This window comes from Symphalangus syndactylus, chromosome 23, assembly GCF_028878055.3.
Source record: "Symphalangus syndactylus isolate Jambi chromosome 23, NHGRI_mSymSyn1-v2.1_pri, whole genome shotgun sequence".
NCBI lineage: Eukaryota > Metazoa > Chordata > Mammalia > Primates > Hylobatidae > Symphalangus > Symphalangus syndactylus.
The window spans coordinates 63,031,193-63,050,204 of record NC_072445.2 but is presented as its reverse complement, the minus strand read 5'-3'; the positions used below and the strand labels follow the sequence as shown (position 1 = coordinate 63,050,204).

The 19,012-nt window shown below is 47.7% G+C and overlaps 1 protein-coding gene across 1 annotated transcript in view; it reads left to right on the top strand.

Annotated features, from left to right (window-relative positions):
• BMP6 (bone morphogenetic protein 6) overlaps positions 1-19,012 on the top strand; it is a 155,070-nt gene that overhangs the window by 133,648 nt on the left and 2,410 nt on the right. Inside the window, exons 3-5 of the mRNA XM_055264080.2 lie at positions 1,209-1,357; positions 2,053-2,250; positions 18,775-18,851. Coding sequence (XP_055120055.1) covers positions 1,209-1,357; positions 2,053-2,250; positions 18,775-18,851 — 424 coding nt within the window. The remainder of the gene's footprint in view (positions 1-1,208; positions 1,358-2,052; positions 2,251-18,774; positions 18,852-19,012) is intronic.

Sequence of the window (19,012 nt, the reverse complement as noted above, 5' to 3'; positions counted from 1 at the left end):
CTTTGTAACTTACGTAAATGTATGCTCATCTTAAACTTAGTATTTAATTTTAGTCGTTTTTCTATCTCTGTAAGATATTGCAGCAAAATATTTCCAATACCAGGAGCTTTGAGTCTTTCCATGGCCAAAATACAGCCTTCCCTGTCATGGGAATCCCAGGCCATCTCATTCTAGTGGCTGTGGGATGGATACGCGGATTCAGATTGTCCCTAAAACACACAAAGATGACCATCCCCTGGCACTGACCTATCATAAAATGCAGGTGAGCATAAGGAGACCCTCACACCGTCATCCCACAGCCCCTAGATTATGTTAGTTAAAAACTGTGAAAAATGTCAAAGTCTTCCCTGCGGGGCCTAATGGAAAGAATGGATTCTCTGACTTTGCCTCAAAGAACCCCAGCCATAGCTTACTGCTGTGCTGGGATGAACTTTAAAATCACTCAGCATCCACCCTTGGCTACACAGTCCATATGGGGAAGGACTGGATACTCACTGCAGACCGACCATTCAGAGGCCTTAATTAAAATAGTAGATGATTACTTAGGGATGTGATGTGGCTTCTTGCTTCTCTTTATTTCATAGGAACAAACGAGAAGATTTTCAGTCCCAATTTCAAAACAAGAAAAAACGAGCAAAGCCCAATTTGTAAATGCTCATACGGATGCTGATTTTTATCTTTTCTCAATCCTGTTTCTCGCTGTCTCCTACTTTCCCTGTTTCTAGAGCTTATTAGCCATAAAGTAAGCTAGTCACTAATAGTATCATAAATAAATTTTTAAAACATAATAGAAGTATTAAAATGTAAATGCCCACTGCACTACAGCCTAGGTGACAGAGTGAGACCCAGTCTCAAAAACAAAAGTTTTTTAAATAATCGTTTATTTGTAATTTATCCTAATTCGCAAAAAGATCTGCCATAAGCAGCACTAGCAAGATCTTTGGTAAAGTTGAGAGGGTCTGCCTGTGTCCGGGTGAAAGCTGATTTCTATGAAGCGCCTTATCAGGTGTACCTGTCCCCTAATTGTGTCATGCCTGTGTCCTGGGTGGTACCACGCCTTTCAGAGCTACGGCAGGTCACTGTGCTTGTGCCTCACTGGTAGATGTGATCTGACTCGGGCATTTTTTATCCTGACGCTGAGACAGGAAAGAGTGGGAAGGAGCTTCGGGCAGTGCGCTATTCACCAGGCCATTTTTTGTTTCTTTCAGAGACTCTGACCTATTTTTGTTGGACACCCGTGTAGTGTGGGCCTCAGAAGAAGGCTGGCTGGAATTTGACATCACGGCCACTAGCAATCTGTGGGTTGTGACTCCGCAGCATAACATGGGGCTTCAGCTGAGCGTGGTGACAAGGGATGGTAAGTTATTATCCGCAAGCGTCCAACGTCCAGCAAGTCATCAGTTTCATGCATTTCCCTTACAGCAGTTGTGTTAGAACCGTGGGCGACAGTCAAGTCCTCAGCCTCAGGATGGCCTCATTTGCTGATCCCCCGTGACTTGCATTGAGAACCAAAACCTTTCCCGGAGGCCTCCTAGAAGGGAATTGAAAACAGGCTTGGGCACCTTGGAGACAGGAGAGTGGTAGTGTTTCCAAGAGGATGGCGACGGGAGGGCAGCTTTCCTAGGCAGAGGCAGGTTGCGGGGGATGCAGCGAGTAAGAGAGGCAGGCGCATCTGTTTAAATCCTGACGGATGAACAGGTTTGCAGTACCCACTCCTCCTGCAGCACCAGAGCCAGCAGCTTGAGGTCCCCACTGCTGATCTGCCCACCAGGGAGGGCAGAGTAACTGCAGATTCGTAATCTAGCAGAAACAGGAGAGCCCAGGAGTTCATGCCACTCCTTCATGTGATTCTGAAACTTTGAAAGGAGTGCTTTGATTCTGCCAAAAGGTGCCATCCCATGGGTGCTAGCCAAGGTTTGGGGATACATGATCTTCTTCACACTCATTTTAATTATTAGCACTTGGGAAACTAGGAAGTATCCCTTAACTGTTGTAGCTACAGGAATAAGTTTCTGTGGAATAAAGAGATGCATGCTTTGATTTGCATTAAAGGAGTCCACGTCCACCCCCGAGCCGCGGGTCTGGTGGGCAGAGACGGCCCTTACGACAAGCAGCCCTTCATGGTGGCTTTCTTCAAAGTGAGTGAGGTCCACGTGCGCGCCACCAGGTCAGCCTCCAGCCGGCGCCGACAGCAGAGTCGCAATCGCTCTACCCAGTCCCAGGACGTGGCGCGGGTCTCCAGTGCTTCAGGTGGGTTTGTGGGGAGCCTGTGTTTCCAGAAAGCCTTGTTGGCCTCAGAACAAAAGTTGTGTCCACAGTCTCAGATGCTGAGCAGCTTCTGCACAGCAAATCCAAAGGCACGTAGGCATCATATGCATGATGGTACCTTGTACAATCGCAGAACATCTACATGGGTTCTGAGGGCCCTCAGCGTGGAACACTTGTTACCTGAAGACTCAGGCTGCAGGCATCGTGACTGCCTGTTGATCCAGACAAGCATCTTTTTGTTTGGTTATATTTCTCCAGCTCTTTTTTAAATTCCCATCAAAACCCTGGGAGCACCTAGATTCTTTTTTCTAGTTGCGTTATGCTGGGGGCTTATGATGTGCAAGCAAACTTGGTACACTTGTGTAATATGAACTTGTGTTTGTCAGTGCTCTTGGCTGGAAGGGAAGGAAGGTCAACTCAGCCCTCTAGGATGGATTTCATTGGCTCACTTAACGGAGAGGTTCAGGGGTTCTATTTTTTTTTTTTTTTTTTTTTTTTTTGAGACGGAGTCTCCCTGTGTCGCCCAGGCTGGAGTGCAGTGACACAATCTCGACTCACTGCAAGCTCCGCCTCCTGGGTTCATGCCGTTCTTGTGCCTCAGCCTCCCGAGTAGCTGGAACTACAAGTGCCTGCCACCACGCCTGGCTAATTTTTTGTATTTTTAGTAGAGATGGGGTTTCACCATGTTGACCAGGATGGTCTCAATCTCCTGACCTCGTGATCCGCCCGCCTTGGCCTCCCAAAGTGCTGGGATTACAGGTGTGAGCCACTGCACCTGGCCAGGGTTCTATCTTTAGGCATGGCTGGATCCGTGGGCTCAGATGATAATCAGGAATCTCTCTCTTTTTCTGTTTTTCTATTTTTCTTTGTTGGTGGAATTCTTAGTAAAACTGTCTCTATATGGTGGCCAGGAAGGCAACCAGTGGTTCCAGGATTTTGTTACCCTTGGCAACCTCAACCTCAGACAGAGCCCTTCTTCAGCAGAAATCCAAGGCACGACTCCGGTTGGCTTGGCTGGGGTTGCGTCCCCCACCCTGAAGCACACTGCTGGGTGGGGAGTACTCTGATTTGCCAGACCTGAACTGTGTGCTTACCCGGGAGCTAAGGAATAAGGGAAGTCCCATTCTGCTCAGAACAGACACATTCATAGGGCAAGAGAGAAACCAGCTCTACTGCCTGAGTGTCAGCTGAGTGCTCCTTCAGCAATGTTCTCCCTGGCTGGGTGCAGTGGCTCACGCCTATAATCCTCACACTTTGGGAGGCTGAGGTGGGCGGATTACTTGAGGTTGGGAGTTCGAGACCAGCCTGGCCAACATGGTGAAACCCCATCCCTACTAAAAATACAAAAAATTAGCTGGGTGTGGTGGCATGTGCCTGTAATCCCAGCTACTGGGGAGGCTGAAGCAGGAGAATCACTTGAACCCAGGAGGCAGAGGTTGCAGTGAGCCGAGATTATGCCACTGCACTCGAGCCTGAGCGACAGAGCCAGACTCCGTCGCAAAAAAAAGAAAAAAAAAGTTCTCCCCAGTGTGTTTTTAGGAAGTGGCGTGGAAGTCCACCCATGGAAGCCCAGAGGAAGGGAGAGTGGATGTTCCCTCCCCACAGCTAGTTAGGATTGAACGGAAACCCAGACGCTTCTGACTCTAATGCTGGTGCTTGCAAATTCTGGGGACCTTTGGCTATTTAAATAGCTTGAGAATCAACCATAAAGGTGAAGATTGGCAGTGGGATTTGCAGTCAGAGAACTTGTTTCCTGGTTGCTACCCTGTGATTTTGGACACATTTAATCTGTTTCAGCTTCCGTTTACTCATCTGTAAGATGGGGATGCTGAATGCCTTGCAGATTTGCTGGAATTAAATGAAAAGCATCAAAATCTGGCTCATAATAGCACTCAAAGATTATTTATATGCCATTGTAGGAAGTAGGTTCTCAGGGCATATGTTGGGATCCCTGGAAAACAAGGAAAATAATTCTGGAAGATGCGTCAGTTCTTCCAGGTAATTGTACAGAAATGTCATTTTTGGTGGCCAGAGTTAATGCAACTTCCCAAAGTACCTATTTTTCCTTTGGGAAGCATTGTCTCCATTTTGGGTTCTGACTTAAGTAAACTGTCTATTTTACCAGTAACTTGGATGTGGAGCTTGAGGATCCACCACCCAGTGTGATGTGACATTTTGCTTCTTGTCATCCTGGTGTTTCTTGGAAGCGTTGCTCACAGCATGGGTGTTCCTGTATTCACTAGAAACAGTCAGGGTTGGGGTTTTTGGAAAAGAGAAGAAATGCTTGCTTTCCTTTATTCACTCAGAGGCAGCCTGCTGCATAGAGTTAATAATCTCAGTGTTTTCCTTTGGGCTATGATGATGAAGTCTGCCAGTGGTAGGCTTCAATTTATTAATGAACTGTGGTCAGTTTGGTACTGGGACCTCAGACATAGAGGCATCTCTTGAAATGTTGATTGCTTTTTAAAATTAAAATTTCACTTGATTTTATTCAACACCCCCCCCACCCAATGCACACACTAATGCTTTTAAATTGAGAAAAGATGTTGTGTCTGATTTTGATTTTAGCAATATCAACCAATTATTATTTTCCAAGTCCCTTTCAACTTTTTTTCAATTTGATGAGTTTAAATTAAATATGGATATTCAAGTTGATCTAAGTGGTAATAGGTGCAAATATCTCTGTTTTTCAGTGGTCTCCCCCCGCCCACCTCCCAAGCCAGTACTTCCAAATTTGCTTTGTCCCTTTCAATGGTACAAAGACAAAAGGGTTCATACCAAATCTCTCTGGCCTCACCTATTTAAAGGCCCCCAAGAAAGAATGACGATGAAGGACGCTCCCTCCTTCTCATTCTCTTCAAAGATCCTCTAAGTGATCTGGGAAATTGCTCGTGTCTGGCCCACCAAAGCGCTTCTTTATGTTTTTGGCTCTTTCTTCCTTATCTATTCTTCCATTAATGGGAGTGGACATGCTGAGGAAGAGATTCCTCTCCCAGAAAAGATTTCCAGAGAGACGGCCTGCTACCCGGAGCAATGGGCTGTCTGGTGTTCCTCTCCTTTGGGGTCTCTGTGAGGCCAGATGTTGCTGGGCCTTCATGAACCAGGTAGATGTTACAGTAACAGAAAAGTGGTGTACTCTGGCGTGACTGCAGGCAGACTTTCTGCTTGTAAGTCTTTTGGAAGTTGGAAGGAAAAGATTGTGTTGTCTCTCCTGCCCCCTTCTTCCGTGGCGTGCTCCCAGGGAGTTGATAGTTCTCCATCAAAACAACCACCACCAGAAGCAGCCCACCAGGGATCGTCCTACATCTGGGTAGAGAAGTTAGCATTCATTCATCAAATTGCCTGTCATCAGGGTGAAACGTGGCAAGGAAATAAGAGGCTATTTTTGGAATTGAGCTGTCTATGCCTGAGACGGCAAGACTAGTGCACAGCAGGGGAGAGGCCAGGAGCCCCACCACCCACCCAAATCTACTCAAACATTTGTACTTGGCTTTTGAGCTGGACTTTCCAAACGTGCACTGGAGAGTGGTTTGGGCCGACGTCTCCCTGGATGGCTTTCACTTGCCCTTGCTTCTCTGCAGCTGGCTGCTCTAAGTGAAGGCTGGATGTTGGCTCTGTTACACTTCTCCAGGGGCTTGGATAGCCTCTGCATGGTATCATTTATTGTTTTTACACGTGTTTGACTAGTCCTGGTCCTAGCCTGCCTTGCCCCATTGGGGATTTTCACCAATCTACCAATTCTTTTTCAGCCTCCATTTCTTACCAGCCTGCTGCTCTTGCAACTCCTGTCCTCAGGTTGTGTAGCTCCAGTTTGGTGGTCTCCTTCTACTTGTAATCATTCACCCTCTTTTATGGTAGCTCTCCCTTGGGGTTCACTATTTTATCTTCTGGGGGACTGTGATACCACTTGGCCAATCCATGACAAGGTCCGTGAACAAATGGCCTTGAAGTTCCATTGGGTGATTCTAAATTTTCATTTGGCTAATTTTCCAGGATCTTTCCAAGACCTCTTTTGAGAGGGTGTAGCTAAAGCAATTTCAAGTCAGCTGGTAAGTCTGAAGTCTGCTCTGCTGCTGCTGCTGTGAGGCACAATTGGTCTTTGTTTTGATAGATGACAGTTTGGAAACATTATCTGCACTTTAATGATTCATGTGAAATTGGAGTAGTCTCTTTCAGTCTTGATGTTTATGTTGTCACTACCCAGCTCTGCCAACCATCTATGACCCAGCAGCCTCTTGAGACCCTGTCTGTCCTTTGGAATGAGTCTGCCATTGCACCAATGCCACCTGTTAGCATTTCTTTTTCGTTTGTTTGTTTTTGAGACAGTTTCACTCTTGTTGGCCAGGCTGGAGTGCAATGGTGCCATCTCAGCTCAGGGCAACCTCCTCCTCCTGGGTTCAAGCGATTCTCCTGCCTCAGCCTCCCAAGTAGCTGGGATCACAGGCGTGCAACACCACTCCTGGATAATTTTGTATTTTTAGTAGAGACGGAGTTTCACCATGTTGGTCAGGCTGGTCTCGAACTCCTGACTTCAAGTGATCCACCTGCCTCGGCCTCCCAAAGTGTTGGGATTACAGGTATGAGCCACTGCTCCCGGCCAGCATTTCTTAGAGTAAGTTCTCCTTCGCTTTTTTCCCACCCACCCAAACATGTATCTTTAAGGACCTTGGGGGGTTATGTGGCTCTAGTACATTCAGGGATACTGCTGACCTTCTTCTTGATAGTTTATATCTTCTGTCCTTTAAGCTTCCTGGTTGGGACCATTCAGTAGGCTTTCAGCATAAAGTAACCAGGATTCATCTCTTGCAAAACAACTGTTTGAGTAGTTTATTATAACTGTGCAATCTTTTGCTGTACATTTCAAGGAAATCCAGTCCAGACTGGGGGTCTCATGGTTACAGTGTCCTCACTACTTGACCATTGGCTTCCATGGGTTGGGGATAGCCAGAGCTGACTGGGTCGGTCCACCATGGACATTCAAAGCTTGGGAAGAATAGACACAGCTCAGGACTGTGAACTAGCAGTTTCTAGTTCTCCAGGAAAGTTGGGAATTGTGATTTGTCGTTGTGTCCTTAAAGTTTTAGGGCCTGCAGCTTGGCTTGCAGATGTCTTGGTTAAGTAGAGTTTGGTTGAGGGCTTCCTATAGGAAATCAAACCTTAATTCTCCATAGACATGGAGAATTAAGGCATGGCAAATAGTGATCTAAAAGTTAGAATCACCAAAAGATAAAGTTAGAATCAAAAGCTTCACTTCTATCATGCTCAACTCTTGTTCGAGGATAATGGCTATCAAAGAGTGAAACAGATTGGAAAGTTCCCTTCTACCTCCTCCCAAGGTTCACTCCTTGCAAATGTGCAAATGGCAACAATTCTAAAAGGCAATAAGAAGAGGCTTATGCAGGTACCATGAGATGCCTAAGTCATTCCCAATCATTGCCAACCTGGGAGGGCACTGGGGCCAGGAGACTCAGTCTAGGAAGTGGCAGAGGGTATAGAAGGTGCTTAGAGCACAGGGGGTCTCAGAGCTAGGTCTTTAAAGGAAACCTTTGTCTATTTGTAGAACAGTTCCATATTCTTTTAGAATCAAGACAAAGGCTGAAAAGAGACCAAAGTCCCACCCAGATTAAATGGGGCCTTATGAGATCCTGAAATCTCGTGGAGCAACCGAAAAATAGGGCCTCACTCTTGCTTCTCACTGTTGACCATCCAAGTTAGAAACAAAATCTAGACTCTGAAAATCAAACTGTCACCCCCACCCCAACCCCATCAACTGTTAGGAGATTATTGACACCAGAAATCAAAACCCCAGTGTAGTCCCTGGCCTCTCGTAGTGTCGGTGACACAAGGAGCTGGCACCTGCTGCGCGTTCCTCAATGGCTGTATTGATTCTGCTGGGCGAGTGGGAGCGAGAGGCTTGTTTTGGATAAGATGGGGCCGATAAGGCCCAGAGATAAGGAAAGAGCGGCCAGGCCCATGAAGACGGAGGTGCCGCTTTAACAGCCTCTATGTGGCCCTCACCCTTGTCATTCTAGGAGAGAAGGGAAATTAAAGTAGTGAATTATTCCCTCTAAAAAACAAGTTTCTTTTGGGAAGAGTCTGTAGCCTGAGCTCAGGAGAGCTGGGAAATACACGTGGAGCATGCCGCTTTGCCCAGTCCCCTGCAGTGCTGGTATTTTCTTGGCTGTGTGTGACCTGCTGAGCGGGGACACCCGGCTGAGCTGGCAGGGCCTGCAGGGTCAGCCCAGGGCAGCCGAGTGGCCCTTCTGCAGAAGCCCTGGTGAGGAGACGACTCCCTGCCCACCCCCTCCCTCTCCCTCCTCCTCACCCGCTTTCTGTGGTGTCCCTGACATTGACTCTCTTCTGCCTGTTTCCCTTCTCCCTGTCTTGCCCTTTGTTTCGCTGTCCTCCTCTACTGAAGTTGCAAAGCGCAGCAGGCGGGGTCACTGGGACCCAGGCTGGCTCTGGCTGCCGTGACTCAGGCGCACCTGCCCTGGGAGCCCACAGGCTTGCTGCAGTGCCCTAGCCCCATCATGCTCACAGCAGCAGCTGCATGGTGGCCCTCCAGCCCCGCAGTGCAGCCTCCCCGCACAATGCCAGCCTGAGAGTCAGGATGGTGGCTGCGCCCTTCCCTTCTCCTCTGGGTCTCATACCTATGGGACTCTCCTGGCCTCCAGTGCCAGGGAAGCCTGCCTGTCGCTGGCCTGTCATGGCATATAGGGCTTGAGCTTCAGAGCTAAACCAACAGTGGGCTCCTTTGCACTTTGCTGTGTGTGTGGCTCTTCAGGAGGGCCAGATAAAAAGGATGCTGGGTGGAATTAACCCAGATGTTATCCTTAGTGTGGGGTGTGACCCCTGCATTGGGGGTATAGGCAATGTGTACAGTGCATGTGCCGCTGCCTGGGGACATGGTTCTGTGAGGAAGTCCCGGCCCAGCTAGCCGCCTTCTACTGGGGCCAAGGGTGCCCTGTCCTCACTGCGCTGGATGAGAGAGCTATTCTGCAGTTTTCAGTTTGCCTTGGGATGATTAGGATGCCCCGCCCCGTCACTGTCACATGGGCCCAGGCAGCCTTCCCATTTGTTTTCTCCTGTAGATGGAATGTCTCCTCAGTCATCACAGGGGAGACCAGGACTTAAGGTCGGGGAGCAGAGGCTGTCAGCAAGGAAGCTGATTGTCAGGGCCATGGCCCAGCAACTGAGATGAGAACTCCCCACCAGAACTGAGCAGACTGTAGGAGCTCAGCAGAGCCTGTGTGGAACATGCACCTGCAACAGGAGGAGCAGGGGCAGGAAGATGCTAGAGGACAGAGAAAGGGGATCAGCCAGAGGCGTGTGTGCTGGGAGCTACAGCATGTACCCCTGATGGTCCCCAGGAAGGGAGCTATGCCCCCTCCACCACTACCCTCAGAACAGGACTCTCAGATGTGAAAGCTCAGTTGTGTCTCAAGGACAAGGAGACTGCATCGCTGTGTCCTCCCTCCCATCCACTGGACTCCAGAAAAATGCACCTCCATATGGCTCCTTTCACGTTAGCCCCCAACAACCCCTCCCAGGTGTACTGGCCCCTAGGTAACCTGGAGGAATGACAGATAATGAAAGACACACCTGGGGCTTGGGAGAGGGATGTCAGAGCCATGGCTGGACCTGATGCTTTATTCCAAGGTGAATTCTGGATTGGAACACCCCGGTCTCTTACAGTAGAAAATGGCAGGTACTTCCACATGGTCCCGCCATTGGGAATGAATGGGACACTTCTGCCTGTTTCTCTACCACTGATTTCATTGTGCAGAAGGCCTAAATGAGATGCAAGCCTCCCTTTGGCAAAGTATTGGAAAAATGAAGGCTTCGTAAAGGACACGCTTTGGGCACCACAGCTGGGACCTCTGCCCAACGCTGTTCTCCTTCTGAGGGGGACGGTGCCTGTCTCTGCCACCTTCTTTTCCACTACAGGTCATGGGGATTCTTGCTGAAGAACCTTCCTTAGGGGAAACAGACATGTGTATCTTGGATCTTTTTTTTAAAAAAAAAAAAAAAACGGCTCTTGCTCTGTTGCCAGGCTGGAGTGCAGTGGCACGATCTCAGCTCACTGCAACCTCTGCCTCCCGAGTTCAAGTGATTCTCCTGCCTCAGCCTCCCGAGTAGCTGGGACTACAGGCATGTGCCACCATGCCCATGTGATTTTTTGTATTTTTAGTAGAGGCAGGGTTTCACCATGTTGGTCAGGCTGGTCCCAAACTCCTGACCTCAAATGATCCACCTGCCTCGGCCTCCCAAAGTGCTGGGATTACAGGCGTGAGCCACTGCACCCGGCCTGTCTTGGATCTTTAGAGTTCATCTCCATCCCCGAAGGGAGTTTTAGAAGCTTCCTGTATGATGGGCCCCACTTGCCTGTCCCACACTGTGAGATGAAACCCATCTAAATCTCATGTCTAAAGCCATTTTTTTCCTATGAATAGTTCTGTGTGTGTGTGTGTGTGTGTGTGTATGTGTGTGTGTGTGTGTGTACTGAGGGGTTATAAAGGAAAGCAGAATGTTTTATCGTGGTTTTTGCTTCAATGGCTTTAGGACAGATTAAAAGTCAACTCTGGTGCTAGAAAAAAAAAAAATCTCCACTTAAAACCCATGTTCAAATATCTGTAATGTTCATTTGGAGAAGAGAGGAAGGATTTGGGCTTTTTAATACTAACTGTACCTGAAGGTTTCCCTACGGAAGCAGTTTATTAAATGGGACTGAAAGCCGTGCTGCTAAAGGCAATTAACATCTGATATATTCTCAAAGCTCAAAAATCTTTGGCGAGGGGAATGTTTCTGCCTGCGTAAGAGCAGGCCAGGGAGTTACCTTCTGCTTATGGAAGGAATTCATCCTGGGGGGCTTTTATGATTGTTGGATTTTGTCATCTGTGTCACCTGATCACTCAATAGTTTTTTGCCCAAACCCACCTATGGCTGGGCCCTGCTTGTCCAAGTTGCCCTGGATGAGCACCTGGGGCCTTGTCTTGAGGGGGAAAATTGCCTCTGGGCGTCTGGTGCCCCTGCCCTTGAGGGGGACCAGATTTCACTGTGCATTCAACTTTGAAAAAGCCAGATCCCGTGAAAATGTCTCTCGGGACCAATATTGGGCCCTGACTGCAGCTGTGTCTGGGGATGCTGGGGAGCCTTGGTGTCCCAAGACAAACTTGGTGTCTCGGCAGGGCAGTAGCACTACCTGTGTGTGAGCCTCTTGTCTAGAGGGCAGCAGTTCCAGCTCTGGTGTCACAGGCACACGTGGACAGCCAGGGGCCTGATGTCAGTGGCTCTGACTCATGGGTCTGGGATTGGGCTGAGAACTCTGCACTTTAGAGAAGCTCCCTGATGATCCCCGGTATTCGGTACAGGCCACCTGCCAGTCACACACTGAGAGCTTCTGTCCGCGTGGCGGGGGTGGTGGGGAAGGCTCCTCCGTCTTGGGTCTGCTTCTCTGGTTTTTGGTTTGTTGCCTCTCTCTAGCTGTCTCACTTCCTTTCTCTGCCCTGCCCTTGACTGGTAAATCCATTGGGGCAAAGCTGTGTTACCTCCCTTTGTCCCACTGGAGTGACCGTGTTCCTGTTGAATTGTCACCACATACATTTCCACTGGCCATCTTCAGCCCATTCATCAAAACCAATACCAAGGGCAGTGGGAGTGAGGGGAAAGTTTTCTCTGTAATTTGTCAATCTGTTAAAAAAAAAAAAAAAAAAAAGTGTGTCAGTGTAATTCCATGCAGAGCCCAGGGTACCGACCCTGAGTGGCAGACACAAGTATTCCGAGGAGCATCAACCTTCACAAATATTTCTGTGTTCTTTGCCAACACTTAACATGGAATTATGAGGAAATTTAAGCCTGGCCTGAGAGTATCTGTAGGAAGAAAACAGGAGAGTTGAATTCCTCCCTTTGCTCTCTCTGGCCCTGATCCTTACTTAACAACAAAAATGCCAGTGTCTGGCACTAAAAGAAATAGCTGTTCTTACAGAGAAGGTTCTCTTTGTTGAGCATTGAGAGAGTCAAATCAACAGCAGGTTCACAGAAACCCAGAACTGCTGGTGAAGTTAGAAGCAAAGCCCTTTGACAGTGTCATCTTGGTTCCATCCAGCAGAAAAAGAAACTGGAAATCCAGACATGAAGTGGTGGGCTCTGCCTGTGTTCTGCCAGCAATTCTTCACACCAATTAAGTGTCCTACAATTCAAATTTTTTTTTTTTTTTTTTTTTTAGGCAGGGTCTTGCTCTCTTGCCCAGGCTGGAGTACAGTGGCATAATCAGGGCTCATTGCAGCTTCAACCTCCAAGGCTCAAACAGTCCTCCCACCTTAGCCTCCCAAATAGCCGAGACCACAGGCACACACCACTATGCCCAGCTAATTTTATATTTTGTAGAGACAGGGTCTGTGTTGTCCAGGCTGATCTCAAACTCCTGGGTTGAAACGATCTTCCCACCTTAGCCTCCAATAGTGCTGGGATTATAGGCATGAGCCGCCGCGTCTGGCCTCAGTTCAATTCTGATGATAGCCACCTGGAGTTAGCACAGACCCAAGTTAAAGGGCAAGGTCCCCAAGGAGACTGCTGTCATTTCAGACACCAGGCACAAGTGAGGTCCACAGGGCAGCCATGCTTCTGTCTGTCTTGCCTACAATTGCCTACAAATTTGGGAGTTCACATGACCGCCCTTCATGTTTGATAATTTGCTGGAACAATTCACAGAACTCAAGAAAGTGCTATACTTACAATCATAGTTTGATTATGAGGGGTATGACTCAGGACCAGCCAGATGAAGAGACTCTTAGGCAAGGTCAAGGGGATAGGCACGGGTGGTTGGAGCTTCCACACCCTTTTGGGTGCAACGTCCTCTTGAAACATCAGTATGTTCACCAACCTGGAAGCTCCACTGAGCCTCACTGTCGAGAGTTTTTATGTGGGGTTTAATTGCACTGCACAATTGAATCATTGGCCATATGACTGAACTCCATCTCCAGCCCCCCAGAGGCCAGGCTAAGCCAAAGTTGCAACCCCCCAATCCTGTGCCTCGCTTTTTTGGTAACTAGTCCCCATCCCGAAGCTAATGAGGTCCCCCCTAATGTGGGGGCTCACCGTGTACAATCTAGGGCCTCAGGAGCATAACAAAGACACTCAAGTCTAAGCGTTGTCAAAGCTTGGTGCCAGGAATTGGGGACAAAGGCCAGAGATACATTTATTATTTTCACACTGCCCATGTCTGCTTGACCTGGGAGAGAAAGTTGTTTGTAGAAATCTTTGCTTTTTACATGACCAAATGATGTCAAGTTGGTCTTCATGGAGATTTTGGTCCCTAGCATGAGAGGGTATTTTGGAGGAAGCTTACTTCACAAGCAGAATGAGGTTGGATGGGGAAAATTCCAGACTAAGACTGTGAGTAGCGTGATCATGCAGTTTCTCATCTAACCCAGGACACCTTTAAGAGTGCAGGGTGTTAGGACCTTGGGGTCTTCGGGAGACTCCCCTGCTGCACCCAGCTGGCAGGAGAGGAAAGAGTGAGTGGAAGGCTGATGGGGTAGGGGGCAGGTAGTTAGGAGGGCCAGGCCTGGCAGTACCACAGAGCCCTTCTTCCCCACATTCATGGGCAGAATCCAGGCATATGGCCACAGCTAACTACAGTGGGAAATGTCATCTGGCTGTGTGCTCAGGAGGTTGATAGGGGGTGTGGGTTGCTAATTAACACATCGCAGCGGCCGCATGGTTGTTCCTGGAATAGGTGAAGCAGGCTGCTTCCTCGGGGCCTTCGCATTGTCATTCCCACTCTAGGAAATTCTCTCATCCCAGATGGCCTCGTGCCTCACTCCCAAGGCTCCTCCTTTGCTTAGAAGATACCTTAACAGAAAGACAAGGCCAGGCGAAGTGGCTCACGCCTGTAATCCCAGCACTTTGGGAGGCTAAAGGAGGAAGATCACTTGAGCCCAGGAGTTCAGGACCAGCCTAGGCAACATAGAGGAACACCATCTATACAAAGTATTTAAAGAATTGGCCAGGTGTGTGATGTACACCCAGCTACTCGGAAGGCTGAGGTGGGAGCGTCACTTGAGCCTAGGAGTTGGGGGCTTCAGTGAGCCACGATCACACCACTGCACTCCAGCCTGGGCAATGGAGTGAGACCCTGTCTCAAAAATTTTTTAAAAACCCACAAAAACAAATCCAGACAGGCTTGTCAACGCTATGTGAGATAGCACACTGCCACCCTGTACTCCCTACGCCCTAACTATTGAAGAATAATTTAGCTAGTCAGGGTTTTTACTAGTCAGAATTTTTCAGAGAAACAGAATCAATAGGATAGATAGACAGACAGACAGACAGACAGGATGGATGAGGAGATTTATTATGGGAATTGACTCAGGCAATTACGGAGGCCAAGAAGTCACATGAGCTGCTGTCTGCAAGCTGGAGAACCAGGAAAGCTGGTGGTGTAATTCAGTCTGAGTCCAAAGGCTTGAGAACCAGGTGAGCCAATTGTGTAAGTCCTAGTTGGAAGTCAAAGCCCTGAGTGCTGGGGAGGGCTGCTGGTGTAAGTCCTGAAGTGCAAAGCCCTGGGAACTGGGAGCTTTGATGTCCCAGGGCAAGAGAAGACAATGACCCAGCTCAATAAAAGAGAATTTGCCCTTCCTCTGTCTTTTTATTCTCTCTGGGCCCTGAACAGAGGAGATGATACCCACCCGTGTTGGTGAGGGCAGGTCTATTTTACTCAGTCTACTGACTCAAATACTTATTTCTTCCAGAAATACCTTCACAGACACACCCCAAAATAATGTCTTAACAGTTGCCAGGCTCAGTAGCTTACACCTGTAATCTCAGCACTTTGGGGAGGCCAAGGCAGGAGGCTTGCTTGAGGCCAGGAGTTCGAGACCAGCCTCGCAATATAGCAACTCCCCATCTCTACATTAAAAATTAGCTTGTGGTGGCCTGTTCCTGTAGTCCCAGCTGCTGGGGAGGCTGAGTAGTTAGGATTGCTTGAGCCCAGGAGGTCAAGTCTGCAGTGAGCCATGATTGTGCCACTGTGCTCCAGCTTGGGTGACAGAGCAAAACCCCATTGCAGAAAAAAAAGTTTTATCAGCTACTTGGGCATTCCATAGTCCAATCAAGTTGATACAAAATTAACTATCACAGTACTCTAGATTGCATGCAGTAGAAGCAGACTGTAATGAAAGAAAAATAAGCATACCAGGGAACTTACCCAATCAACAGAAAGGCTGGAGACTTAAATCAGGAAATCAAGGCTCAGATCCTAGTCATGGGACAATGTGCTTTGGATCCCTCCAATGCGGTCATCACCCTAGACACTGGCTGCCATACTACCCATTCTTGATTTCACCTTTGAGTCACTCCCTCATGTTATATACTGCAGGGTGGAAACATTTGATTGGCTTTGATGAAGTCATGAGTCCATACTTCAGATGCTAGGGGACAAAGAGGGGAGCTATCTGTTATGGGAAATGGGGCTCTGAGTCCCACCTGTCTAGGCATTCCCCCACATGGGAAGTCTTCCCAAAAGCTGGGTAGCAAAAGCAGTAAATACCCACTACAGCTGGGTATGGCATTCTCAGTTTGATGGCATCATTTTCATATTATTTAACTTTTTAATGTGTATTTTTGTGAAGTTTGCTATCCATTTTGTGTTTCTTTGTAAGTAATTTTCTTATCTCTGGGTTGCTTTTAAGGATTTATGTGTTTGATATAGTTTCACTACATGTGGCTAGATAAGAATTTATCTGATCCGCTTGGAACTCGTTGGGCCTTTTCAACTTAAAGATGTTTGCTTTTCTTTAGTTCTAGAAAATTCCCAGTCATTATGTTTTCAAATACTACTACTCCCCTATTACTGTCTTCCGAAATTCCTGTTAGAAATATGTTGGACTTTTCATTCTCTCTTTCGTGTCTCTTTACAAAGAGAGAGTCATGTATTTTGGCCATTTGACTCTGTGCTATATTTGAAGAGATTTCAAATATACCGTTGAATTCTTTAATTCTGTCTTCAGTTATGTATAATTTGATGCTTATCTGTTTAATGTATAACTAATCTGTTAAGTAATCTGTTTAATCTGTTAATTAGACAATTAATGTTTAACCTGTTTAATCTGATCATCAGTTATATCTAATCTGATTTCATTGTTATTTTCAATGATTATGGTTTTTATAAAGTTCTGTTTGACTCTTTTTACATCTACCTGTTCTTTTTTCATGTTTTTTCCCCATAATTTTGCTTTAAGGTTTTTAGTCCTTTTCTGCCTTCCATTATTTTAGGTATTCTTCCTTTTTTTCTCTAGTTTTTGTTTGTTTTTAATTTTGTTATTGTTTTGTTTTGTTATTCTTCCTTTAGAGCTTAGTTCAGAACATTCTTATCCACAGTCTCTAGGGTCCTCTGGGTCTTCCCTTGCATTCCAGCCATCATCTTGAGAGACTTTGTGGGCTGATTCATTTTTGTTCAGCGGTTCTTTTCAGTAGGAAGTTTCTGTCTCGTGGTGATAGTTGGTTGATTGTTTTTACTGAGAGAGTCCTTGTCTTGCATTGTGAAAATTTCCCTCCAGGGCTTCTCTGGGGTCCTTGAAGTTACAGGCAGGGTGGTTCTGTTGGGTAACATAGGCAGGTGGAGAGGATGAATAAATTTAGAATTATAAACCACCTAAAAAAGTTGCCCCGTCTCTTCTCCCAGTATAGGCCACTGGCCTGAGTTACTGTTTGTCTCTTTTCCTTAAAAAATCATGAAATCTGGTGGGGCATGGTGGCTCACACCTGTAATCTCAGCACTCTGTGAAGCTGAGATGGGCAGATCACTTAAGGTCAGTAGTTTGAGACCAGCCTGGCCAACGTGTTGAAACCCCATCTCTGCTAAAAGTACAAAAATTAGCTGGGCATGGTGGCTCGCGCCTGTAGTCCCAGCTACTTGGGAGACTGAGGCAGGAGAATCGCTTGAACCCAGGAGGCAGAGGTTGCAGTGAGCCAAGATCGTGCCATTGCACTTCAGTCTGGGCGACAGAGCAAGACTGTCTCAAAAAAAAAAAAAATAAAAAAATAATGAAATCTTCATGCTGCCTCCTGCTTCAGAGCCAGGAAGACTGTGGGAGTTAGAAGTTAGAAAATCAAGTTCAAACAGGCTTTCAACAATTAGGTGACTTATTGGCTTATGTAGTTGAAAAGGGAAGGGATAGCCTGCAAATGATGTAAGCTCTTACACCTACTGACATCCCACATTAGATGACCTTTCTCTAAAGCCTTCTCCTTGCCTTTTATCCATCCTCTCTAGCACTCTCAAACACAACTCCAGATTGATTAATCCTTTAGAATCACAGCTCGAAATGTTGCTGTCCAGCTCAAAAGCCTGCAAAGGCTCAGTTTGTGCCGCTGGAGGGAAGTCTGAAGCATTGTGGTTGGCAGCCTAGGCCATTCATTTCTCCAGCTTTATCTCATCTGACCCTGCTTGACAGATCCTTAAATCCATTCCAGCAGATCTCCTCCCTCTTCCTCTCCCACTCTGAACTGTCCCTTCTCTGAAGGGACATTTGCCTATGGCCCTTGCCTATGTGATATTTGCCTATGGCCTTTGCCCGTAGCATCCATGTTCTGGTTTGTATTGGAGTTATCTGTGTGTCTGTTTTACACCACCCCTTCGTTCACTAAGTTCTTGGAGGAGGGAAGCCACGTCTGACTTACCATCTATTGGCTGTGGTGCCAGGCAGAAGGCATGTCACGTAAGAGTCGCTCCAGTGAGTCTCAGTGAACCGGGGCACTCCCAGTGCTCTTGCTGGTGATTAAGTTAAGCCAGGCTAGTGGCTCCTGTGCTGCACAGGGTGGGTACATGCACTTCGGCAGAGTCTCATGAGGAAGCACTGGCTCAGTATTATTGCATTAGCATGCAAGGGCTCAACCCTGGCAGTGAGGTGGGAGTACAGCCAGAGAGAGCATTGCCTCTGCATGGTGTCTCCATCTCCCCCATTCCTGGGCCTCCCGGTTAGGCCCCACTCCACCATTACTCTTCCTTCAGGATACTCTCCTGGCCGGGCAGCTGTCTTTAAAGCCCCTGTGCAGCTTCAAAATGGTCCCTGTTTGGACTGCAGCAAATCCTGCCTAGTAGCATCGTCTGATGATGTGAATGTGATGCCTTCCCAGTCAGGCGCCTCCAGGGTGTACTGGGCAAGTTGGCCCACGCCTCCATCGGCCTTGCGTGCAGCAGGGCTCACCACACACCTCGGTTGCTTAAAGGTGTCCATTCAAGTCACCCTGCGCCCAGTACTGACCCCAGGGTAGACAAAACGGACTCCATAAGACATTCAGGCCAACAGTCAGGAACCTGACGTAGCTATTGGGTGACCACACTTGTGTCTAGGAGGCTATCCTGAGCCTAGTACAGAGCCTGGCAATGTGGTAAACTCGCCATGAAGGAATTAATGAGTTGATGGGTGCGTCTTTTGAATGTGGTAAACTCGCTATGAAGGAATTAATGAGTTGATGGGTGCGTCTTTTGATCTCCTCCAACAGATTACAACAGCAGTGAATTGAAAACAGCCTGCAGGAAGCATGAGCTGTATGTGAGTTTCCAAGACCTGGGATGGCAGGTGAGTTCTCCAGACACGGGGGACAAAGGTCCTTTCTCAGCAGTTTACTCTCATCTGAATGGTGGCAGCCATCACCAAACACCTAGAGCTTGAAGGCTGAGCTGCTTCCTTCTGTGGAAGTCCTGAGGAGCCCTCCCAAACGCTCAGGCTCCTGGAGTGAG